The sequence below is a fragment of the Ammodytes marinus genome (assembly GCF_949987685.1).
Source record: "Ammodytes marinus genome assembly, chromosome: 25".
Classification (NCBI taxonomy): domain Eukaryota; kingdom Metazoa; phylum Chordata; class Actinopteri; order Uranoscopiformes; family Ammodytidae; genus Ammodytes; species Ammodytes marinus.
Genome location: NC_137229.1, coordinates 411,705 through 438,825, shown reverse-complemented (window position 1 = coordinate 438,825; position 27,121 = coordinate 411,705). Strand labels below are relative to the sequence as shown.

Here is a 27,121-nt window from a genome sequence, read left to right as displayed (position 1 = left end):
GCACATGAAGTCCATCTCTAAAAAGATAAGTAGCTTATCCATTTGACAACAGCTAGCAAGGCCTGTGTGTAAATCATTATAAAAGTTATAACCCATTTTCTCTCCTTCTGCTTTTGTCTTGCAGTCATCATCCGGATGAAGAAGGACACAGAGTTATTGTTACAGTGACCTGCGCAAAGACCTTATGACTTCAAACTGTTTGATTAAAGTCTCATTGTTTTCATTCAAGGCTGTGTGCATGTCTATGTATGCATTATAAAAGCAATATTCAATGTATTTTTCAAGTTATAGAAGAGGGCACAACGAAGCTGAATCAATTTATTTAGAGTATCATATTAGGTTAATTAATACTTACGCTGCTCTCTCTCGAACAGGCAGGCTTCCATAGCTGGCCCTGTAGACACTTAGAGCAGCTTGTAGAGCATAGGGGTTGAGACACACCGGTTCAAGGCCTGGGTGGAGTGTCATGCACCTTGGAGGCTCTGGAAGCTCCTCACATCTGTTCCTGACCTGGAGAAAGTGTCATTATACAGAAAATAGTCTATCATAGTAAAAATACATAAACATATTTTTTTAAGATGCACCATCCTTTTTTTATTCATCTTAAAAGGGTGGTGTGTCTTATATACAGATGCAGCGAATAAAAAAGGTATTAAATGCAGTGTGGTATTTTAACCAGGAGATGGCACTGTAACCAATTGGCAAAAAAATAATAATAATAATTATGGAAAGACTACCGTTACTTCTATTGAAGTCACCTGTGAGCAGATTGCGTCTTATATATGTGTGGTCTTTGAGTGGTACATTAACATGGAAAACTACTAACCGGGTTAATAACCTGGCAGCAGACATTTTCCAGCATTGTTGGCATCATCTGGCATTCTCCACAGGAACACCTGCAAGTATAATAAAGGTTCAGCATTAATTGACTAAATAAATTGATACAAGTTTCGAATAGTAATCTCTGGGCTATAAGGCCCTGCATCACTTTTTTATACAATTTGTCCGAAAGATTTATGTAGCCGCGGGAGTAGGTGCGTGTTACTATGTTCAGTGGTGAGGCTCAAAGACTAGCTACATAATTTGCCCACTGGCAAAGAGTTGGCTTTTTTTATTGCACAAATCATTTGGCTCATTTTAGCGTGATAGCGGGTCAGGTAGCCTACATGTTCATTAAATACTAGGCTTTTAGTCATATTTTTTGTTTGTTTGTTATAATTTGGCTACTTAGAAAAAAATAAACTAAAAGTCTCTGCTGCAGAGGTGAGTCGCGTTACACAGCAGCCGAGTGGAGAGAGAGTTTACAAGACGATGGTTGATTGAGGAGTTGGAGTCGAAAGCAAACGCGCCTATTTGGCAATATTCTGATATAACCCCAATGTTAGGGAACTTGAAAACGTAGGCTAAACGAGGCAGTCAGCAACTGATGAATGTGGCAGCAACGGGAGTCGGGAGGTAGGCTAATCATAATAAACGCACACACCCGCTCATCCACAGAGGCAGGCTGCTGTTCCGTGCCGATGACAGCTTGCGGTTAAAATATTAATAAACACATTTGAAATGGATTGACACTGACATTTCCCGTGTGGAAATAAACCTACTCCCAAACCATAGCTTCTGTCTTCTCTTGAAAATGCGCGGCCAAGCCTAGGCCTATTTGTTTTATTTATTTACTTACACTACCGGTCGGTGTAATCGGTAACAATGGTGTTGTCACAAGTGTATTACCCGGTGTGAAAATGATGTTTTTGGTTGAATAATCTTATAGTATTGCTGGCAGATGTAGATGCTTAGGCTAGTGCTAACAACAAACACCAGAAAAGCACTGTAGCCGTAACGGCAACTACGTTGGACTCGTCTTTCGTACGTAGGCCTACTGTATACACTTTCGCAACAAATGACTGTTGAATATCTATATATAGCAAGCATGCTTAGGACTCACCATTCAGTTACCAACTGAGATGACGGATAATCGAAAGGCAGGGCTTCTGCTTCATCAACGGTGAAATCGGACTCTTGTGGCTCCGACATGTAGGGAGAGACCACACTAACCCTGCTCAGCGCCATGACTGGGAGAACGTTCACTTTCAGAACGTTATTGACCACGCCTACACCGTCTTGGAAAATGTTCTAGGCAGCAAAAAAGCTGTTTTTCAGACTAAAATGTACAATATTTATGAAAATGTATTTTTAATGGGATAAATGTAAACAGTTTATAGAGAAACCCAACATTAATGTCATATATTTATGTCTGTGGGTTGCCAGAGCCTTTAAAAAGAAACTTGTAATACAAAAAAAGTTACTTTTCAAGTATACTTTCACTATAAAGTTTTATTGTGATAGGAGTAAAGGAAAAAATTAAGCCTATTTGGGTTTATTTTGGGCGTGTACGATTAGTGTATAGCTCATTTGCATATTACAATTAATTTTCAAAGAAACTTGTAATACAAAATGTTTTAATTATCATGGATACTTTCATTGTGTAAAGTTTCATTTTGATAGGACTAAAGGAAAAAAATTGCCCTATTTGGATGTATTGGTGTCTCGCCTTATTGGCACACATCTCGGATTGATGAGAATTAAACATATTTCCTCAACTAGGATTTCTTAGGACTTTTAGTATGTTGTTCTGGACACCTCATAGAAATGATCTGAGCTGAAAAAAATTATTTTACAATTTATTCTATTTTTGGCCCCAAAATGCCTTACTTTGCCTGGCCTACAATTAGAGGTTTCATGTAAGGAAATGAAAGGATACATATATTTTCCTCTCTTATGTTTTGCCTTCTCATCATGGCGGTCACAAAATTACAACGGTCACTGTATTAGATTCATTAGACGATTATTTCGATTAACATTTGTGCCGTTAATTACAGAAAATAAGACTACATTGGACACCATTGGACATTTACTTGTAATATATTTATTTTACACTGTGCTATTTTACCATGTTAACTCGAGTAGTCTACCGGTAAATTATGATTACCACTTTACTGATAGCTGTTACCATGGAGACAATGAATGATTTGCTAGCTTGAATCTACAACCGGCAGTTAACGGCAGTTTACTCACCGTTTCTCTGAAGTGCCTCTGATATTTCCTTCTCTCGTCAGTATTCTTCTTTTTTAACCGTGTCCTGGTCGTCCCTCGTTGACACATCACAAAGACAGGCGTGTTGTTTCCAGAGAAAACAAACATATTTTCACCTAACGGCACAATGGAGGGAATAATTATTACACCGGTAACTTCTCTCCTCTCTCTTCCACCAACTGCCCCTATTGGTCAACGTCACCTACGTGAAGGAATACGTCACAGGAAAAAATAAATTATCTCTGCAAATTTCTTAATAGGGCCGTGACTATAAATCTATATAACTATAAATCTTATACATTAATTTCTTTATAGGCCCATGTTATAAATACGGGGGAAACTCCTCCTTTGTCACATTTCGTCACACGTCTGGCATACAGGATGACTGTGTTTCTTACAAAAAAAAAAAAAAAACACACAACACAACATTAACATGGATTTAGACGACGGCGAATTAGGGCCACAGTGAAAATAAAAAGAAGCGTATTTGAGTTTTTCGTCTCTTCACACTGCAGCTCCGACTGAAGAAAGCTGTCACAGCGTGTGATCATTCATTTATCTGATCATTATTCTCAGCCCTCATGTTGTTCATATAAGCCGCCTAACGCACCGTGAACATGCTCTACATTGGCAGTATTATTTATTTGACGTGAACACTGTCAACAGTCAATGGGTGGGCACCAGGGCTGGACTGGGACAAAAAATCGGCCCTGGCATTTTTGGCCATGGCAGCCCACCATGATTATTTATACGATATGCGGAGGCAGGGGCATTGCACCAAATTCTGGGCCCCTATACAGGAAGTCCTGATGGGCCCTCTGAGAGGCGGTCTTACAATACAAACATGTAAAAGCTATGTTTGTCTATAGTCCAAAACGTATGAGTGACTGGTCCCTGTCTGAGCCAGATAACAACACAATGTTTCTATAGATGAATGACCAAATCATTACGCGTACTTGAACACAACCCCTGGTCTAATGACTCTTAATAACCATGCACACACTCAGTGTTTCTCACAGGAATTTGGGAGACTGTGTCGTGGACCTTGGACCTTCTAGGGGGGTCCGGGGGAATGCTCCCCCGGAAGATTTTTTTTTAAATGTTAAAGTAAAATTCATCAATCTGGTGCACTTTGAGGAGAAAACTAAGGCTAAATCAACTGTTTCCTATGTAAGCTATTTAGTACTATTTTCTGGAATAATGTTTAGACACAGAATGACCAAAAAGCAGAAAGAAGAAATGTACATGTTTAAAAAATCCAGTCAGCTTCGTGAATTTTCCCAATATAGGCCCCTGATCTTCGTAGCCCCGAACTATGTTATTTAAAAAATAACAAATGTACTGACGAATGAAAGGGCCCTGGGGCCTCATTTATAACGGTGTGCGTAGAAACCATCCTAAAACATTGCGTCCGCAGAAAGCCAAAAATGTGCTGCGCAAAAAAAAATTCAGATTTATAAAACTGTGCGGCGCACAGTTGCACGCAATCTTCCCTTTATAAATACCCACCTGCGGTGAATTGTGCGCAGACGATCTCCACCCCGTGTCCTCCCACTTCACCTCCCAGTTTCATCCCACAATCTACCATACATGGCGAATGCTAAATAGCTCCTGAATATGATGACGCACTTAATAAGCACGGAATTTTGACTGACATGAGGAAAAAAGGGAGGCAACGCGGCCGCAAAGAAAGCGACTGTGAAGGAAGAAAGCCTGTGACGTCGTGCATGTGCTGCAGAAACTGGCACACACACATAGGTTACACACCCGCGCGCTTATCACATATCATGATTGGCACAGTCGTTGTAGTCTTTGTAAAGCAGTTTCGCCCAACTTTGTACTGTATAAAATATCACGTATTAGCGTAGGCCTACCTGTAGTCCTATATGTAGGCCTATATAAAATATGGTGTGACAAGTGAAATAATGCCTATAGTCAATTCGAGAGAATTGTTTATCTCCCGTGAGATCCACACATTTCCAACAACGTCAGATTATAGTTATATCTTCCAGGGTGAATTGTTATGGGAAAGAGATGTGTGTAATGATTTGCTAAATTCATAACATGATTTTATCTAACGAAATATACAGTTTTAATTAATATCTGTTGGGCTTAACTTTGTACAAAACTACTTTTTACACACCTCTTAAAATTTGCTCTCCCGCTGGCCACTCACGGAAACACCTCCCGACGTATAGGATATTATTATAAAGTAGCGCTATAAGATTCAACTTATAAAATATAACCAAAGCATGTAGACCTAGGCTACTTGATCAGTAATTCAACCTACATCACAACTGCATGCCATAGACTACAGTAGCCATATATTCACAACTATAGGTAAGCTTATATATTTTATTGACTAAATATATTGGATGCCAAGCATCATTTGTCTGTGTTTTTCTGATGACAGAGCATTATTTCGTGGTGTTGCCATTGAGTGTCGCTGATTCCCCGAGTCAGGAAAACCTTGCGGTAGCTCTACGCATGGTCGAAGGTTGGCGTAGGAATACGCACACTTCTCCGCAAATAATGTCTTTATAAATACTAACGTTTGCCACCGCACATTTTCCCGCAAATTTCTTCCCGTCTACGCAAGGTTTTTGTGCGCCGCAAGCTTTATAAATGAGGCCCCTGATATCTGTTTTTTTCCCCCTAACATTTTTCTGGGCCTTCAAAGATCAGGGGCCTATATTGAGCCAGTAAAATTTTTTTAAAATAAGTTTTTATTTTTTTGGTTACAGTCCCCCTCTGCCTTGGGCCCCCCCAAGCCTGTCCGCAGTCCGACGGCCCTGAACGTAACTGACCATCGTCAGATGCTCATAATTACAGAGTAGAAGTTGAATGCGTGATAATACAATTCAATGCAGCCTCTGAATGGGCGGCCCTCTGCTGTGTGTGTGATTGGGCCAGGCCCAGCCTAGAACCAATCATAATGAGTAATGGCCTGGGACAAAGTTTTATTTAACTTTCAGGTGAAGTTGACAGCCTGCACGCACATTTATATGTCCATGGCACTCCCGAGAGGGAAGGGACCTCGGCCCGGCTGTGTGACTTGGCCGGGCCGAGTCACACAGCCGAGGGTCCATTAAAAAAAAAAAAAAAAAATGTTGATTTTTTTTTTTTTTTTTTTTTTTATGGACCCGGCCCGGCCCAAAATGCCTGCCGGCCCACCGGGCATTGCCCGGTACGCCCGATGGCCAGTCCAGCCCTGGTGGGCACCTGTCTGTGCGGTCTCTCCAGCAGCAGGACGCAGAAGTGGCGGCATTAAGCGCGGCATGTATCCGCCTCTGAGACACTGTTATCGGACACTTATAACTTGCAGAATCGGCTGGAGAACCAGGCGGACAACAGTGCATTGTTTCTAAGCACTTTATCTTCACAACTTTCACGCAATAGTTGCAGGTTGCAAATACATTAAATTCTCGCTGTTTTCTATGTGTTGCTTTTTATTGTGTTTTTTATTTGACATAGAGGCTCATTTCATTTAGAATCCAGCCCGGGTCGTTCTCTGCATGTCATTCCCCTCTCTGACACATTTCATCTCTGTCTCTACTCTCTACAAACGGTCTGAAGCAGAAAATGATTTGTGCTGCAGCAAACCAAACTTATTTATCAGACAGCGCCCTCTAGAGTCAGATATGCAGCAGTGAGCGAGAATGATTCAACTGGTGTCTCTAACCACCAGTAAAAATAGAAATACAAACATAATCAACAGTAATTATTTGGTATCACAACCCCCCCCCCCCCCCCCCCCATGAGCAGCAGGGTCAGGTCTTCTTCCAGAGCGCCGTGGTGTGAAGAAGCAAAAAGGAGGATTGACAATTCCGTCTTTTCAGTAAATCAAAAGATGGTTTTATTCGGCGAGCTTTGCAAAAATATACAATTTATTCAAACAATATAAAATGATTCAAAAGAATAGATTCCAATAATCAAATTTAAAAAAATAAAATGTTCTGTAGACCCTGGAAAGCCAAACCCATAAGCTTCTACAGAGCCCTGATTTCATAACTTTCCCTTTTTAAGGTTACAATAAGGACATATACGGTCATACAATGAAACACAAGCAATCGATTGGCTAAATGGCATATCATGAATAAACATCACTTTTCCTTTACTTCTCTCTCTCCTCCACCATAGCTGCTCTTTTGACACTCATCCGGTCTTCTACAGACACAGGCCTCATATCTAGGTTTAGCTGTGAGCATGTTACCTGCTCTAAGCACACAGACACTGTCCATTCAACCCAGGTCACCCCTCATGATCTCAGCCCTTCAAGAGCATACAACTTCAGAGTGCAACAGGAATGTATTCAAAATATGTTCCAATATTACAAATCTAACAGTAAAGATGCAGGAATGATATAAACCATAGGCTGATTGAAAACATACATCAGTATATAAATGCAAAACCATATGAGCCCTTTAAGCAGTTAACACGTTTTAAACAGATGTTCTTCTGTGTGACTCTGTTCCATTGTTATCATTGGAAGAACAAACTGTTGACCAGTGCCCACTGCTCTCACATTTCAATATAGGAAAAACATTTGGAATCACCCCACAAGAGAGAGAGACAAGTCATTAATACAATCTTATAACATCAATGAAGGTTAAACTTTCTTTACCCAAAAACCTTGAGGATAATAATTATGATATTCCTGTTTTAACAATCGTTCTGCCGACTGAGATAAACTGTTTGTCATATTTCACTGGTGCTTTATTCCATTTAACATTTTTCCAACATTGTCAATCGAATTGTTCCTAATGTCTTCATATCATTGTTTTCTGTTTCTCTTTTAAATAGTGCTTTGTAAAATCACCAATTTATCTGGGTCATTTTGTCCCCAGTGAAAAGCGTCCCAATTCCTCAAACAAATTGTAACTCATGCAAAGGTAAAATTAAAGGAAACAACTTTGATTAAGTGTTTAAGGTTGAATGTTTATAAACCCCCTCACAGACACACAGCATTAAGATCACTGTGTCCCCACTGTTAATGTTTAAATAACATGTTGTTCAGTGTAGACTACGTTTGGTCTGAAAATGGATTTCACCACAACATTCACGTCGGTCTCCAAAGCTCAGCAGTGAGATGACGCTCATTTACCTTAAGGCTTTCGTAGAAGATGTTTTTAGCGGTAACACTACTCAAACATCTATAGAGCTTCCTCATCTTGTCCTGAGAGGTAGACATGGCCCTTATTACATCATAACTCTCTTGTTGGAGGACTTGTTTATCAAGGAGCTCGTCCAGAATGGCTCCAATGTGGCTCACTCTCTGGATCAGCTGACCTCTATGTTTGTCCACAAAGTGCTCGCCTGTAAAATACAAATAAAGTAAATTTATCTCCAAAGACTGACTGGATCTGACAAGTTAAAACATTTATTTTGAAGACAGGTTTCATTTGAAGATGATATAACACTTTTACTTTCTATATTCAAACTGTAGACTGAAATTCATCAAATATCAAACTCTGACAATTCATGACTTTCTGAGGAAAGGACTTCAGATTGTGTAGCGGTGGTTTCTATAGTTCAGAATGATGTGTTACTATACTTAAAATGTATATATATATATATATGATTGTGTATTGCATTCATTAATGCAGTTAAGTGCTTTCATACAGTGAAATAAGTGGTGAATAAACCGCGTCCCAACAATAGCACAGGAGCGTTTAGTTTAGTGATGTTGTAAAGTTTATCTCTTGACCTGTTCCCCTTGACTACCAGTGTTTGAGCTAAGCTAACCTGGATGAGAGACCCTTGACCATTTCTATATCAAATCAACACAGTTACAGGAACGGTTTCTGTCACCTCTTCTTGAGCCGGAGAGTGAGACATGAAGCTAGAAATAAAAAATGTTGAACTATTCCTTTAAATAACCAATGAAGAACGTTTTTATATCAGATTCCTTCTAGACAGTCTGATCAGTGACTGAAGCAGAGAACAAGTCATTTACAGAGGAGACGTCTCACTACAGCTCCACCTACCGTCTGCCATGAGATTGACTCCAGCTGCTCCAGCTGAGGGGCCTGCAGCTGAAAGAAATGAAGAGAAACATTTAAATAGCTGAATGATGGATCTGCCTTAGTCTACTGTTTATGCATAGTCCTGTTACACAACAAACAAAATGCTAGGCTGGCTGTGACTTCTACAATCTTTGACAACCATTTTTTTTTAGACATCAGAATGTTAATTAGAAATATCTAAAACATTTTGCAGATTGATCTGGTTGCTTTGATTGTACGTATTTCATTTAAACGTTCAAGTTCTAATTAATTAAATTGTATTCCTCTATTCCATTCTACATAGATAACTAATGGAAGATTTAAAGTTGTCTTACTGAAATCTAAAACATTAAACTCTGTCTTAAAATTCCCCAGCATTCAAAATTCATTGTTCTGAATGTATGTATTTAGGATAAATTGATAGTGAAATGATGTGGTGAAAAAAAGCAATAGATATATGTATTCTAGTCTAGTGCAGTGTATCACTGGGTCTGGGTGATTCAGTTACCTCCTCTCAGAGGGACCAAACTTTCCCAGACTTGTCGCCTCTCTTGGTCTCGGACCTTCAAAGTCACTTCCTCTTGGTCCATTTCAAGGAAAACTTGAAATTTTGGAGGGAAATTTGGTCCATAATCTGAGTCAAACTCTGCATCCTGTAAAACCAGTAGCAAAGCGTTATTTTGAAACCTGTGGTAAAAAAATGTTGTTCTGGTATATGGCCAAATATGAATTGATTTTCAACATGCAGCTAACATTGTGTTGGTGATCCTTCTGTTAACAATAATTACAGTATAGAAGTAGAAGTGACTTGACTGACCTTAGGCTGAATTCTGTAGCTCTCAGGTTCACAGCTCACACTGTACCTTTGACCAACGCTCACAAGACAGTCAGTGGGGATTTCAATATTCTCAGCACCTTGTTGTTTGGGCATAACCTTCAGTAACAGGATATTTGTATTAGTCAAGCCAAGGCAGACATATTATAGAACAAGTATAAAAACTACGGTGACATATATATATAAAATATTGCGTGGCCACAAATGTATCTATTTATTTTTTGGCATTTTTATGCTTTTTATTGGACAGTTTGTAGAGACTGCAGCAGAGAGGGGAATGACATGCAGAGAACGACCCGGGATGGATTCTAACCCGGGTCTGCTGTGAAGAGGACTGAGACTCTATGGAGGGGGGGGGGGGCTCTAACCACTACACCACGAGCGGGTTTAATCATCAATCTAGCCTCAAAGAATAACCTTACCTCACTCAAAGGGACGTTCTTCTGCAGCAGAAATACATTGAGTATCCGACGTCTTCCATATGGGGGTCTGAGGAACAGCAGGACTTGGCCCTTTATTGGCAGATTCATGTTCAGAAACCTTTTAAAGAAATCCCAGATCAGGCCAAAGGCAGAGAGGTGAGGGACCTTCACAGCAACATGAGTGTCTGTGATCTCCAGAGGCTCCAAGATGCTCATTCCATCATCAGTGATGTGGGCGACAGACAGCAGGCCATCAACAAGCAACACTGTGGAAGCAAAGAGCTGATCAACTTCTGTCTTGCTGCTTAAAGGTAAATCTCTGCCTAAACTATTTCTTACTACTTGAGCTCAGAGAGTTGATTTATATATTGCCCTTAACTCAGAAGCATCCCAAGGTTACGCCTGGCTAAAGGTTAGCCTTTATCCTTTGGCTATTTTGTTTAATTCAACATCATTTTCCTGACACACACATGATCTCTCTGGATGTGTGCATTTAGTGTGAGGAATAAACTGTACTATATTATTAGCTTGTCCCTGAATGTAGCTACACATTAATGACAATGTTTGCAGTTTAACATTAAGGACAGCCATGTCTTTACCATCCTTTGTTTCACAGTGTGGGAGGTGGAGCTGGCAGAGAGCGTCCTCAGAACACTGGATCTTGAACAGCGGCCCTGCAGCAGTCCTGCCAGCTGGTTGGAGGAGGCTCTCGTCCCATTGGACGGTCCAGTAGAGCAGCTCTGCCTCCTGAGCCATTACAAACACCAGGCCAGTCAGAGCACACTGGAACACACCTGCACCAGGACACCTGCACCTGGGAAGAAGGGCTGACGTCTGTTGCAATGTCTTTGTTTCAGGGGCAAGACGTATTAATGAACATGTACATGTAAATACGCCAGAGGCTAAACTCCATCTTTAGTCCATTGGCAGGTTGATGTGAAGAAACTTAAACATTAATTCCACTACACAAACAATAACAAGTAATGACATAGATTTACACTAGTTCACAAATACTTAAAAACAGAAACCACATTAGCTGAACACAAATTGAGTCATAAAACATTTTAAAAAAAAATGTTTTTAAACTTTTATAACTAGTTGATGAACCATAAAACAAGTTGAATAAGACAGTGTTTAGTCATGTTATATGATTACCTGTATGTAGATCCATTCTGTTCAGGCGAGAAGGATACTGGAGTCTTGAATTTAAAAAGGCACAAAGTTAATTATTTCAAAGCAAATGTAAAAACTTGCATTGCTTTGTTAAGTGATGGAATATTGTATCCACACTGTCAATATTCAACTAAGGCTCATTGTGTGGATCAGAGAGTGCCAGTGTAAGATGTGTGCTAGGCAAGGAAAGTGTATGCATTGAAAGTGCTTCAAAGGCGCATACAAAAAACCATCAAGATTAGATATTAGAAATTGCATTACAGAGACAAAACGAAACTAAGAGCAGGCAGACAAATTGTTAAACATTTAAATAATTGCATTTAGAAGACAAATACAAATAAATTGAATAAAAAATTAAAGGTTAAAAGGGAAACAGAAAAGTCCAGGGGCCTCATTTATAAAGCTTGCGGCGCACAAAAACCTTGCGTAGACGGGAAGAAATTTGCGGGAAAATGCGCGGTGGCAAACGTTGGTATTTATAAAGACATTATTTGCGGAGAAGTGTGCGTATTCCTACGCCAACCTTCGACCATGCGTAGAGCTACCGCAAGGTTTTCCTGACTCGGGGAATCAGCGACACTCAATGGCAACACCACGAAATAAAGATCAGTCATCAGAAAAACACAGACAAATTATGCTTGGCACCCAATATATTTAGTCAATAAAATATGCTTACCTATAGTTGTGAATATATGGCTACTGTAGTCTATGGCATGCAGTTGTGATGTAGGTTGAATTACTTATCAAGTAGCCTAGGTCTACATGCTTTGGATATAAGTTGAATCTTATAGCGCTACTTTATAATAATATCCTATACGTCGGGAGGTGTTTCCGTGAGTGGCCAGCGGGAGAGCAAATTTTAAGAGGTGTGTAAAAAGTAGTTTTGTACAAAGTAAAGCCCAACAGATATTAATTAAAACTGTAATTTCGTTAGATAAAATCATGTTATGAATTTAGCAAATCATTACACGCATCTATTTCCCATAACAATTCACCTTGGAAGATATAACTATAATCTGACGTTGTTGGAAATGTGTGGACCTCACGGGAGATAAACAATTCTCTCGAATTGACTATAGGCATTATTTCACACCATATTTTATATAGGCCTACATATAGGACTACAGGTAGGTCTACGCTAATAGCCTACGTGATATTTCATACAGTACAAAGTTGGGCGAAACTGCTTTACAAAGACTACAACGACTGTGCCAATCATGATATGTGATAAGCGCGCGGGTGTGTATGTGTGTGTGCCAGTTTCTGCAGCACATGCACGTCACAGGCTTTCTTCCTTCACAGTTGCTTTCTTTGCGGCCGCGTTGCCTCCCTTTTTTCCTCATGTCAGTCAAAATTCCGTGCTTATTAAGTGCGTCATCATATTCAGGAGCTATTTAGCATTCGCCATGTATGGTAGATTGTGGGATGAAACTGGGAGGTGAAGTGGGAGGACACGGGGTGGAGATCGTCTGCGCACAATTCACCGCAGGTGGGTATTTATAAAGGGAAGATTGCGTGCAACCGCACAGTTTTATAAATCTGAAAAAAAATTTGCGCAGCGCATTTTTGGCTTTCTGCGGACGCAATGTTTTAGTATGGTTTCTACGCACACCGTTATAAATGAGGCCCCAGATGTTGTTCCAGATATTCGGTGCAGAAAAACTAAAAGCTGCTTCTCCTTGTTTAGTCCTAACTCTGGGGACTGTAAGTAGACCTGTCTGTCTGTCTGTCTGTCTGTCGGTCTCCTTGTTTAGTCCTAACTCTGGGGACTGTAAGTAGACCTGTCTGTCTGTCTGTCTGTCTGTCTGTCTGTCTCCTTGTTTAGTCTTAACTCTGGGGACTGTAAGTAGACCTGTCCCAGATGACCTGAGAGCTCTGGACGGTTCATAACGTATCAGCAGATCAGTAATATATTTTGGCCCTAAACCATTCAGTGCTTTATAAACCAAGTGCTAATATTAGTCACCTGAGGAAATAACACATCGATGCTTATGAAGAGTGAGGAAACATTTGCCTATTCAAAGCTCTCATTCATACAGACATTGATGAACCATTCTTATACAGTACATCATCAGCCAAACATTTGTCACAAGATAAATGTTCACTACTGACACATCACCAAGCCGTTATTGGACCTCACCTGTGACTTTCCCTCTCCTCCTCCGTCTGAGCTACTAGACGGTCGGGTCGCTTCTTTCACCTGACAAACATATTGATGCCATGTTTAATATGAGGAAAAGCATTTATGGCTCATATTATTAATGCCATTAGTGTTGGCTGTATACATTACCAACTGAAGTCTAAATAACTACTGTTTAATTTTAGTTTGCAATAGTAATACTGGAGGACTTTACACTGTACAAATGCTCCTCTCACCTTTTTGCCGTCGTCCGGCAGGTTTTTTTGCACATCCAGTTTGACATCAGAGCGAACTGATGGAGAGAAGAAGTGAAAGAGAGAATAAATGAAACAATATAATCGTGAATGGGGTGAGAACCATTTGTAGTCAAAACTCAAACATTTAAGAAATCACAGCTCCATGAAAAATGTATTTGAAATATTTTTTAAATGTTAAAAGCTCATTTTCAGATTTTTTTTTTATGTTTATAAACAGTTTGATGAAGTAGTCATTGGTTCATTACTCACGTTTTTCATGTTCCTTAGCTCTGATTTCCTTGTTATTGATCCTGTAGAATGAACACAATCCTAAAGTTAGGAATCAAGTTTAAATAATTGTTCATTGTTTGAGTTAACCAGCTTCAGAGTCCAGAGACAACTGATCAAATGCTTTTCATCATCAAATCTTCACCACAGAGACCATAACTGACTGCAGACAGTCATGTTCTGATCCTGCATTAGTAAAAAATAATAAGATAATAATTATTATAATGAAGGAATTTATAATTAATGATTAGTCGAGGTCCAAAAACATCACATGAAAAACTAACAAACTACTTTTTTAATTCTACAATAAAATTGCATGTCTGTTAAATTGTAAAATGTTGCATTGCTTTGCATTATCTGGTGGATTTTTTTTTGTTTGTTGAAGAAACAAAGAAAAGAAAGATGAAATGTAAAATAAGGAGAAACTGCACTCAGGACGTTAAACCACTGATTTGTTGTGCTAGGCTATTAGCTTCTCATACAAATCTATGAACTAACTGTTAACTTGTTTATAATATTCACTTTGTCTAAATGTTGGATGCTCCAGGAGCTGCTCCTATTGGTTGGTTGGGACGCTCACACAGTGGAAGGTAGAACTGGAGGGAAACCCCTAATGTGAGTGAGGCATTAACCTCCCTGTGTTTAGTACAATACTGTCGAACCAGCTGGACTGAGTCTGACTCCATACTGACCACAGAGTCTCCAGGCTACAGTCTGGACTCTCCACACAGTCAGAAAGCAGCTTCTCTCCTGAATCCTGCAGGTTGTTTACCCACAGATCCAGCTCTCTGAGATGGGAGGGGTTGGACTTCAGAGTTGAGGCCAGAGAAGCACAGCTGATCTCTGACAAACTGCAGCCCCACAATCTGAATAAAGAATAAATGATGGAGATAAAGATTAAATTATAATCCAATCAGATGTGTTCAGGTTTTGAATGTTTAGCTGAACATTATTATGTCTTAATCAATGAAGTTTACTCTAAACCAATCACAGTGACTTTGTTATTCTGTGTTTGTGGATCATCATAATGTCAGTTAAATTGTATTAGTTGTGAAAAAACATTAAAACGAACTAAAACCAAATAGATATTTTCAGTAAAGCAAATGCAATTCATCAATTTACAATTACATTTTATTTAAGAACTAAAAGTGGAAATGTACTAAATTATTCTCAATTAAACAGACTTATTTTGTTACTGCAGACTAAATTTAGAAGAGAAATAAAAATAAGAACAAGTAATGCCTGTATATAAATTAGTCAATTATCACAGTGACTTTGTAAGTCTGTGTTTTTGTATCATCTATGTGTTATAAAAAAAAATATATAATAATAATTTAAACTGAAACAAAATAAATATTTCACCTTCAGCAAATGAACTTCATCAATTTACAATAAATATTTTGTCTAAACATGGGGCCAGATTAAAAAATAATAATAATGGAAATGAAAAGAATATGTAGATGAGATATAAAAATATGAATAAATGGAAACATAAAACTTCTTGGATGTAAATTCTGTTTACTGTTTAACTGAGGTTAAATTGTTCATTAAACATATAATGTCTCCAACAGTAATAGAGTCAGTAAACTGACCTCAGAGTCTCCAGTCTACAGAGTGGACTCTCCAGAAAACCACACAGCAGCTTCACTCCTGAATCCTGCAGCAGCTCGTTTATACTCAGATCCAGCTCTCTGAGATGGGAGGGGTTGGACTTCAGAGTTGAGGCCAGAGAAGCACAGCTGATCTCTGACAAACTGCAGCCACTCAATCTGAATAAAGAATAAATGAAGGAGATAAAGATTAAATTATAATCCAATCAGATGTGTTCAGGTTTTAAATGTTTATCTAAACATTATTATGTCCTAATCAATGAACTTTTCTCTAAACTTATCACAGTGACTTTGTTATTCTGTGTTGGTGGATCATCATAATGTCAGTTATATTTTATTATTTGTGGAAACACATTAAAATGAACTGAAACCAAAGAAAAAATTCCACTAAAGGAAATCAATTTACAATAAATCGTTTGTGTAAAGATGTGACCATTCACCAAAAAATATGAAAATACATTTAATTAAAGAACTAAAATTGGAAATTTACTCAATGATTCTCTAGGAAACAGACTTAATTTGTAACTGCAGACTAATATTAGAAGAGAAATAAAAATATAAAATATAAAACTTTTTAACCATTATTAGTTCATTTTATCAATACCAGTATTTTTCATATCAAATAACAGATGTGTGTTTATCAATTCCACATACTTTCTTTGAGGAAATTAATTGTGTATCCAAAAGACTAAAATAAAATAAATTATTTGGCAGAGTTAATATGTGCAAAAGTAAGTGAACCCTGAGCTATATTGCTGAAATCGAGCAGGTAAAAACAATCAGGTGAGACAAATTGAGTGATGAAATGGACCAATGAAGAGATTAGGCGGCACTAGTACAGCCAGAGACCAAATCAGGTCAGTTCAGGCTCACCAAAGTGAACCCATACAGGTCAGACATGCCAAGAGGAAAGAAAATCTCAGAGGAGTTGTGAGAGCACAATTACTCTTGGCTCAAACACATTACTTCTGTTTAGTAACAATATCTATTCATTTAGGCTATATTTGGCTGCTCCACTTCAAGTCAGCCCGGCCAGGCGATAGTTAAGTTTCAGTTTCGTTTTCATCTCTGTGTTATACAGCTCTTTGGACCATCTGATCGGCTCCCGACAGTGCGAATGAGTCTGAAGCCAGTGATAACTGAACTAAATGATCAAATAAAGCTATCTCTTCCTCCCTCTATCTGTCTATATTTCTCTCTCCACTACACACTCAGTCACTACTATCCATGCTTAAAGGAATCAGGAATATAACCTAATTAGCACATTATTTTGAAATATTTTATATAATTTATTCATTTTTTCCCCCATATAATTGACGTTTTTTTGAAAAATGTGTTTGTGAAGTGAAAGTAAGTAAGTTGGATTAAAACAACCTGTGAAACTTACCTTTTAAATGTATTTTATTTCATGTTTCTATGTAATACAGAGGCTTAGATATTAAGGTTTTGGTAGATGTTGACAATTCGTAGTATTTTTTCAGAAAACCCTCAGTCAATGGGTTAATACAAAAAATGAGATACAAGACAAATAGGCTCATTCATCTGAATGTAGAGCATGTTCACGGTGTGTTAGATGAACAACACAAGGGCTGAGAATACTGATCAGATAGCCTAAATTATCGATCAAACGTAAAATCATCAGGAAATGATAAAAACATCCTAATGGAGATGTCTATGGAGTGATTTTGCTTCAAACTGTACAGGGACGAGTTGCGATACCTCAGTCGGAGCTGCAGCGTAAAGTGAAAACAAACTCAGAGTAGGTCAAACCACCTATCCAGCAGGTTAGACCCACAGCGTATGTTGCCACAGACACAGACTGAGTTGCGCTGAACCTGCTTCCTGAAACGGAAAACCCAGACTTTCCACTAACTCAGAGCGAACAAACTCTGGGTTGCCCCAAAACACACTTCCTGAAACAGGGCTCTGAGTGTTGTCTGTACCAGCCACATCAGTTTCTGACAGGAAGATCATCACAGTTCAAAACTTCACCTTTATTGAGCTTTGACTTCATGTCTTTATGTTCTCTCTCTCTCTCTCTCTCTCTCTCTCTCTGTCTCTCTGTTTATACAGAAGCTCAAACTCTCTGCTGCCTGTTTCTATCTGCTGTCATCAGATCTTCAATAAGTTCATTCACATCTCTCACACAGTCTACAGCCTCATCAGTACTGACTGATGGACCACAATGGGAGTCTGTGGAAGCTGAAAGAAAAAAGTTATAACCCCAAAACGATTTGAATTGAATATATTCAAAAACTATGTAAACTACAGTCATTGAACTGACCTCAGAGTCTCCAGTCTACAGTGTGGACTCTCCAGTGCAGCAAACAGCTTCACTCCTGAATCCTGCAGGTTGTTTCCACTCAGATCCAGCTCTCTGAGATGGGACGGGTTGGACTTCAGAGCCGAGGCCACAACTTCAAAGTGAGTCTCTGAGAGTCTACAGTCAATAAGGCTGTAATGAAACGTATATAAAATAAAATATGTAACTATGAAAGATGAAACTTTATTTTTACTATAATCATTTGGTTCAGCTCATCTTATTTCACTTGAATTTGACATGAAACAATAATTCTCATCGCTCTCTCTTGGACCTGAAATCTGTTTTGATATAACCTAGCAGATGAAGCGAGACACAATGTAGTTATAAAAAAATTAAATGTTGATGTCAAATAGCAACAGGCCACCGCCTGTTTCTATTTGACTGAGACAACAAGACCTGGGGCCTCATTCATAAAGGTGTGCGTAGAATCCTTCCCAAAACAAACCAAGAATGTGCTGTGCAAAAAAGAAAAGTTTTTGCACAGCACGCAATCTTTCCTTTATATAAACCCATTTGTTGATTTGATTTGTTTGCGGACAATCTCCGCCCTGTGTCACCTCCTAGTTTCATTACACACTCTACCATAAATGGTGAATGCTAAATAGTTCCTGAATTTGGTGACGCTCTTAATAAGCACAGCACTTTGACTGACATGAGGACAAAAGGGAGGTGACCGGCTGCAAAGAAAGCCTCTGGGAATGAAGAAAGCCTGTGCCGTGAATGTGCCACAGTACCTGGCGCACACACACACACACACACACACACACACACACACACACACACACACACACACACACACACACACACACACACACACACACACACACACACACACACACACACACACACACACACACACACACACACACACACACACACACACACACACACACACACACACAAACACACACACACACACACTTATCACATATCATGGCACAGTCATTATAGTCTTTTTTGAGAAGTGAAATAATGCATTAGCCGTTAGTCTATTAGTTATATTGGAGAAATGTAAATGTGAATTCAATTGTTCTGAGACAGGCTGATCTGCACCATTGGTGGTGCGAGTGCGACGCCTAGTGGCGAAACAGGGGCAGTGTATTGTGACGTAATTTTAACAAGTGGATGAGTTTAGTTGCCACACTTTTCAAATGGTGAAATACTGCTGTACTGCTGTTCAATACATGTCGGATCCTTGGAGCAATACGTCCGTAACTGTTCTTTTGGTTGTTGTAGGCAGGTATCATAATTGACCCTTATGTGAATATGTATGCAATAATGTAATAGTTGTTAAGATGTAATATCATTTTAGCCTAGCTCGTTCTTTTTCTTAGTGTAAGTTATGCTAGTGCTATCTGCTTAATGTATATGCACAGGCTTATATTTGTGTTCATGAAAATGTGAAAGAAATATTTGGCTATTTAGTAATTATATTTGTGTTTGTATTCCTTAGTTTTACAAAAAGAAAACAATGCTTGGAGTGAACTCTTCAATAAACCATCTTAAGAAGACTTCAAGCCAGCTTCATTTCTTGCCTTGTTCGCTATCTGCCTACGCATTGTTAGGACACAACTGCTAGGACAGAATACTATTCGAGAGCATCGTTTCCCTCCCGTGAGATCCAAACATTTCCAGTAATCTTCCAGGGTCAAATGTCATGGAAAAAAGATGCATGTAATCATTTGCTAAATTCATAACATGATTTTATAGAACGAAATAGGCCTATACAGTACCAACGTTTGCCACCGCCTGTCTACGTAAGGTTTTTGTGTGCAGCAAGCTTTATAAATGAGCTCCTAGGTGAATACGTAGTGTAGTGGCAATCTACAAAACAAACCCCACTTGAGGGGTCAGCCATTTAGCAACGTGTGGTGGTGTAGCATCAAAAAGGGAAGTCCGCTAGGAGTACATGTTTAACCATTTATAGTATTTTAGAACTGTGCAAAATGAGAGAGAAGCTCCTAGAACTTAAAAATCACCCACCCCGTGCATCCCACCCGCTCCCAACTACAGTCACTATAACGTTGTGGCTGACCCAGGATCAGTAGCTGCAGGTGGCCAAACATAGCAGCACGCTAGCCTATGTTTGGACCTGTTACCTGCTATGTCTGTGTCGCGGGCGGCAGTTGCTGTCGGTAGCAACAGGAGGAGAAAATGTTCTGCTCCGTTCAGAGCAAGGGAGGACAAAAACGTCTGCAGTTTTCAGAGGTGTGTGTGATTAATACGGGACATCAACGACATAACGTCGGCTCTACTGAGCAGTTTAACCACTATTTAAAGAATAATACAGTTGGTTTGTGATGTATCTGAGAAACTAAACTAGTCATCTATACTGATATATGAAGTAAATCACATCTGTAGAGCCTATTAACCAACTCTACATTAGGCCTGTTTGGTGCAGTGTGGAGAACTCGGTTGTACGCGTGTCTGTGTGTCCAATAACCAATGTCCAATACTATTTGCTTTGAGTGCTGTGACTCATCTATTGCTTGTTGTGATGCATGCTCACCAATAGTTCATATTACAAATTGTTTCTGTTGTAAGGTAAGTTCATTCAGGCTGTTAAGTACAGAGCAAACAATGTATCACAAACGCTGACAAGTTTACACGTTGACACGGTACCAAACTGTTTGCTTTCCCCAAATTACACACACCTGGCCGTGCCAAGTGATTATCATTTATGCTTTCTAATGAGCCAAAGCTCCATCCAGGGGTCAAACACCAACCTGCATCTTCACCAAATAAATCAAAAACGAAAGAATAGCCTAATGGCTCCAACATCTGTACTTACACAGCATTTCTGCAGTTCCTCACAGCTGGAATCAGTCTCCGTCGTCCCTCGCCTGATGTGTTGTACTTCATCAGGTACAACTCATCCAGAACCTCGTCTGACATCTGCAGCATGTAGGCCAGAGCAGAGCAGTGGATATCAGAGAGTTTCTTCTCAGATCTGTTCTCTGACTTCAGGAACTCCTGGATCTCCTGATGAACTGAGAGGTCGTTCATCTCCGTCAGACAGTGGAAGATGTTGATGCTTCTGTCAGGAGAGATCTTATCACTGTTCATCTCCTTCAGGTTGTTGATGACTCTCTGGATGATTTCTGGACTGTTGTCTGTTGGACCCAGCAGGCCTCCCAGGAGTCTCTGGTTGGACTCCAGAGAGAGGCCATGAAGGAAGCGGACAAACAGGTCCAGGTGGCCATCTTCACTTTCAAGGGATTTCTGCATGGCGCTCCACAAAAAGTCATCTAGGGATGAGTAATCTTCATCATCATCTCCCAGGAAACCCTCCACTACCTCTGTGTTCCTGTTGGTGTAACAGTGGTACATATAGACTGCAGCCAGAAACTCCTGGACGCTCAGATGAACAAAGCTGTAGACTGTTTTCTGGAAGATCACACTCTCTCTCTTGAAGATCTCGGTACAAACTCCTGAGTACACCGATGCCTCTGTGACATCCAGACCACACCGCTCCAGGTCTTCTTGGTAGAACATGACGTTTCCTTCCTGCAGCTGTTCAAACGCCAGCCTCCCCAGCTTCAGAAGAAGTTTCCTGTCGGCCTCCATCAGCTCCTGTGGACTCGTCTCATGTCCCTCTTCATACTTCTGCTTCTTCCTCTGCGTCTGAACCAGCATGAAGTGTGAGTACAGGCCAGTCAGGGTGTTGGGCAGCTCTCCTCTCTGGTCTGCAGTCAACATGTGCTCCAGAACTGTAGCAGTGATCCAGCAGAAGACTGGGATCAGACACATGATGTGGAGGCTCCTGGATGTGTTGATGTGTGAGATGATGCTGCTGGACAGCTCTTCATCGCTGTATCTCTTCCTGAAGTACTCCTCCTTCTGTGGGTCAGTGAAGCCTCGTACTTCTGTCACCCTGTCAACACAGGAAGGAGGGATCTGATTGGCTGCTGCAGGTCGGGAAGTTATCCAGATGAGAGCTGATGGAAGCAGACTCCCCTGGATGAGGTTCGTCAGCAGCACGTTGACTGATGACTTCTGTGTGACATCAGACACAACCTCTTTGTTGTGGAAATCCAGAGAAAGTCTGTTTTCATCCAGGCCGTCAAAGATGAACAAAACTTTACAGACAGCGAGTGTCTCTGCTGTGACCTTCTGTAATGTTGGATGGAAGACATGGAGCAGCATGAGAAGACTGTACTGCTTATCTCTGATCAAGTTCAGCTCCCTGAACGAAAGCGGAATCAGCAGACTGATATCTTGGTTTTTTGAGCCCTCTGCCCAGTCCAGAGTGAACTTCTGCACTGAGAAGGTTTTTCCAATGCCAGCAACGCCGTTGGTCATAACGACTCTGATGGGTCTGATTTTATTCTGTTGGTCGGGTAAGGCTTTAAAGATGTCGTGGCACTTGATTGGAGAGTCATGGAGGGTCTTTATCTTGGAAGCTTTCTCAAGCTGCTTCACCTCATGTTGGGTATTGACCTCTTCACTCTGTCCCTCTGTGATGTAGAGCTCAGTGTAGATCTTGTTGAGGAGGGTTTTAATCCCTTCTTTATCAATTCCTTCAGTCACACGTTCACATCTCTTCTTCAGGCTGATCTTATGTTCGTCTAAAACCTCCTGCAGACCACTATCTGCTGGAAGACAAGAAAAAAATATAAAGTGATTTTTTTTTGAGAATCTGTTCTATTTCATGAGCAGCATTAAAATGTTCTACAAAATAATAAAGCAAGGGTTTTACCATTCAAGGGCTTTTTGAAAACACTTTAATATCTATATTGTACAGCACAGCAAATAAACCAATAAGAATCCTGTGTTCAGACATGATGACTCCAGCTGACAGATCTACAGTCTTACCATGTACAGTGCTGGTCTGACTGGCTGAGGTGAAGCACTGTCTGCAGAACCAGTGTCCAGAGCTGGTAGAGACTGGATCCTTCAGGACGTCCTGACACAAAGCACAGCAGGACGGCTGCTCCTCTCTGTGGAGATCAGCACTTTCTTTATAACACATTACATTAGTGGAGGCCAAACCATGGCTCACTAGTTTAATGCAGCTCTTTCCCTATATATGTATTCAATATCATAATAAATCAGTGATTTATGTTTCCTCTTAAAAATAATGGAACAAAATCACACTCCTCAAAAGGCTCAAATCACAAACTTCTACATTGAAACTAAACCAACATGTTTTACGGTGGTGTTTCAAAGCTCAGTCCTCTCTGCAAAGACAGACCAATATCTACGGTCGCTTCAATGTCCCAAAATAGAAACAGTCTCTTACTTTGTGTCTGAGGGTCCAGGTTCACTGCTCACGTCTGGAGGATCCTCTTTGGACCGGTCACTCTTCATAGATAGATAGTCGTAGTCTGGAGACCCTGGACTTAACACGAACCTAATTAGATAAAATGAACAAAAACTTAATTGTATTCTGTTATTATTGTCTCATTATTATCTACAGCTGGAAAAAATATATATTTGAGAGTGAAGACTTTCTACTAGGGTTGTGACACTAAACGGGAGAAAAATACTCAAGTAAAATCGTTTAAACGTTACTTAGGCCTTGTTTTATGACATGGTAACATGCGCAGGTAAAGAGACAGCAAAGCACTGTGTCACTTTGAGCAGTTTTCAGAGACTAGAGTAAAATGCAAACTTTGTGAAAGTGAGTTGGTTTATTAGGAACCATTAGAAATAATAACACCGACAGTGATGTTAAACATCAGCAGATTGTCCGTGTGCGACGTGTTCACGTAGGCCTATGTTTGGAAATAGCCCGTGTAGTATTGGTGTGTCCGATGACAGGGCAGTTATCTTAATGTGCGCACAGTCTTAATAATAAACAGAAATAGTTACTTTTGCATTTTCATTAATGGCTTGTCTATTAGAATGTTAAGTCTAAAGAGCTCCTAAAATGTTTGAATCTTATTAGTTTAGGCTACATTTGGCTTTGTTTTCCCAATGTTTTTTTGCTCATAGACTAGTCGACTGGTCTAAATTAAATCTAAAAACATAAGTATCAACGTGTACTCTGTATGTGGCGGATAAAGAACTCGGATCAGGATCAGAAGAAAATACAACTAGATCAGGATATTCCCTAGTGACAAAGTTAGAACAAATATAAAATATATTAAGCAATATAAAAAGACAATGTTGTGGTGTAGATCATCGGATAACATAACACTGAATCCTATTCACTCAGTTTAAAGCAGAAACAGTCTCTTACTGTGTGTGTGAGGGTCCAGGTTCATGGCTGGAGTCTGGAGGTTTCCCTTTGGACCGGTCACTCTTCATAGACAGACAGCCGGAGTCTGGAGACCCTGATCTCTGTCTGTGGAAACAACAATGTTTTACACAGATCATCAGTCTTTGTAAAGAGCAGAGATAACACTAACACTTTAATGACTTCATGTACGGAAGCCTAAAAGGGCCATGTTTGCAGTTTTTATTCAATAAGTATTTACAGTGTTAATTACCCCTCCTTTAGATCACGAGATACTGAACATAACATGAAAGACCTTTTGTGATAACAGATTGATTATTCAATATCTCAAGATAATGACTAAAATAAACTGTGATCTCCAGATAAGATCAAGATTTGATGACAAAACCTTGGTCAATTCCTCTTATCTTATTATTGAGAGTGCAGACGTTCTACATGTTTGAATTTATCACATTACTGAATCCTACTCACTCAGTTTACAGTAGAAACAGTCTCTTACTTTTTGTGTGAAGGTCCAGGTTCACTACTGAGGACTGAGGGTTTTCTTTTAGACCGGTCCTCTTCCTCCACATCACTCATCTTCTGCAGTATGAGAGGTAACCTTTAACACTGGAGACAAACAGACAGACAGACAGACAGACAGACAGACAGACAGACAGACAAACTTTGTTTGAATCCATAAAATAGTCAGAGTTCAGTTAGACACTCAGTGCGTTTCCATGGCACAACTAGATTAGATTATCACATATATCGAACTAGACACTCGAACGGACCGTGTCACTTGTCTGAGTATACATGGCCTTTCAGAAATCGGATAAATGTCCAATGCATGGCTGTCTCCACTATGCTAGGTGGCGCTGTAGCCCTTTCAACCATGTTTTCAACAAGTGTTGAAAGAGCCACGTCCGGTTCTCTTCCGGCAACAACCCATGATGTAGTAGCCTATTACGCGCAGGCACACAAGCACAGAACGAGAAGTCCGATATGCGATGTCCGATCCCTGTATACATGCAGAGAGAAAGCCGACAACGAACGACTTATCTAGGTGTTCTTATCCGACATCTCTTGTCCGTTATCGTGCCGATTTGTGTGCGAAGTAGATCGGATAAAGGTGTTTACATGCAGTTTAAAAGTCCTGTTGAAGTCTTATTCGTTTAGTTACCCGATTATGAGTCTGCATGTAAACGCACTGAGTGTCTACTGCCTGACTGTGGCTGCTCTGTGTTTTGACTTGCAAAAATGTGTGATTGGCAATATTCCAGTTAGTCCGAGTCCCTTGTTTCAGTAACCATTAATACACAGGTAGGAGGGATTTTACACAGGCTCAGTAAACAGAATATTTAGTCGTTAGTTGCATTCTTTAGTTGTTCATAGTTTTACAAAGAATTGAACGTACCTGGTTTTTCCACTTCTGCATGTTGTAGCTTGTTGCTCTGTTGAGAACTGGGTTCCCTCCCTCTAGCTGTGCCTTCTATTTTCTTCTTTCTCTTAGTGTTGTTTAATGGCGGTGACACCCAGGGTTAAAGGCGTATTACCTCTCTATGACAGAGGAATAAGGACAACAAAACTGTTTTAATACAAGTACTTTTCTCTGCCAGTTAAGATTAATACAGACAGGTAGGAGTGATTTGACACAGACTCAATACAAACAGATTTTTCAGTCGTTATTTTCAGTTTATCGTTTGTTGTTAACAGTTGTACAAAGAAATTAACGTACCTGTTTTTCCACTTCTGTATGTTGTAGCTGTTGCTCTGTTCTGTTGAGAGCAGGTTCCCTCCCTCTAGCTGTGCCTTCTATTTTCTTCTTTCTCTTATTGTTGTTTAATGGCGGTGACACACAGGCTTAAAGGCGTATTACCTCTTTGTTTTAAAAGTTGTAGTACTTTATTCTGCCAGTTGCCATTAATACAGACAGGTAGGAATGATTAGACAGACGCAATACAAATAGATTTTTCAGTCGTTATTTCAAGTTTATAGTTTGTTGTTAACAGTTGTACAAACAAATGAACGTACCTGTTTTTCCACTTCTGTATGTTGTAGCGTGATACTTTGTTCTGTTGAGAGCTGGGTTCCCTCCCTCTAGCTGTGACTTTGATTTCCTTCTTTCTCTTAGTGTTGTTTAATGGCGGTGACACACAGGGTTAAAGGCGTATTACCTCTTTGTTTTAAAAGTTGTAATACGAGTACTTTATTCTGCCAGTTGCCATTAATAGTTCAGTTTATCGTTTGTTGTTAAAGAAATGAACGTACCTGTTTTTCCACTTCTGTATGTTATAGCTGTTCAGTTGAGAGCTGGGTTCCCTCCCTCTACCTGTGCCTTCGATTTCCTTCTTCCTCTTCTTATGTCATGGTGGGAGGGACCCAGTGTTAAAGGCGTATTACCTCTCCTTTCCTTTGATGGAGTGATGGCCAGAGTTTCTTTAATCAACAAGGACAAAGGCAAAAGAACAACGAAAAAGAAAAAAAAGTTTTTATAAAGTGAGTTATTTGTCCACTGTCATTTCTGCCAGTTGCCATTAATACACATGTAGGAGTCATGTAATGCAGAGTGATACAATACAACAACTGGAATGAGTATGAAACATTACATTTGGCCCAAACAATATCTGAAAATGGTGAAAAAAAGCTTTCCAAAAATAATGAGCCACACTTGCCCACATAGTGGCGCTATAAAAGGCTAAACAGAATAAAATAAAATGTCAAATTCTCAATATGAGGTGTAAGCAAAATGTAATATTTCATGTAAGGAAATTACAGGATAAATATATTTTCCTATCTTATGTTCTGCCTTCTCATCATGACAGTCACGAAGTTACAA

The 27,121-nt window shown here is 39.7% G+C and overlaps 1 protein-coding gene across 10 annotated transcripts in view; it reads right to left on the bottom strand.

The window, feature by feature from the left end:
- Nucleotides 1–6,949: 6,949 nt before the first annotated feature.
- Nucleotides 6,950–27,121, bottom strand: part of LOC307270236 (NACHT, LRR and PYD domains-containing protein 12-like) — a 55,927-nt gene continuing 35,755 nt past the window's right edge. For 4 of the 10 annotated variants that reach the window (XM_080053417.1, XM_080053422.1, XM_080053424.1 and 1 more), the window contains 12 exons: nucleotides 15,782–15,958; nucleotides 14,882–15,055; nucleotides 14,172–14,212; nucleotides 13,902–13,957; nucleotides 13,666–13,725; nucleotides 11,508–11,551; nucleotides 10,952–11,166; nucleotides 10,353–10,618; nucleotides 9,913–10,029; nucleotides 9,604–9,748; nucleotides 9,078–9,125; nucleotides 6,950–8,406 (listed from right to left, as the gene is read on the bottom strand). In XM_080053417.1, the coding sequence (XP_079909543.1) occupies nucleotides 8,150–8,406; nucleotides 9,078–9,125; nucleotides 9,604–9,748; nucleotides 9,913–10,029; nucleotides 10,353–10,618; nucleotides 10,952–11,166; nucleotides 11,508–11,551; nucleotides 13,666–13,725; nucleotides 13,902–13,957; nucleotides 14,172–14,212; nucleotides 14,882–15,055; nucleotides 15,782–15,958 (1,600 nt within the window). In that variant the 3' untranslated portion in view covers nucleotides 6,950–8,149. Of the gene's footprint in view, nucleotides 8,407–9,077; nucleotides 9,126–9,603; nucleotides 9,749–9,912; nucleotides 10,030–10,352; nucleotides 10,619–10,951; nucleotides 11,167–11,507; nucleotides 11,552–13,665; nucleotides 13,726–13,901; nucleotides 13,958–14,171; nucleotides 14,213–14,881; nucleotides 15,056–15,781; nucleotides 15,959–18,083; nucleotides 18,255–20,913; nucleotides 22,718–22,937; nucleotides 23,063–23,364; nucleotides 23,476–24,306; nucleotides 24,412–24,802; nucleotides 24,913–25,699; nucleotides 25,843–26,020; nucleotides 26,193–26,316; nucleotides 26,610–27,121 lie in introns of those variants that run through there. The other 6 variants (XM_080053425.1, XM_080053418.1, XM_080053426.1 and 3 more) reach the window with 6 other exon arrangements.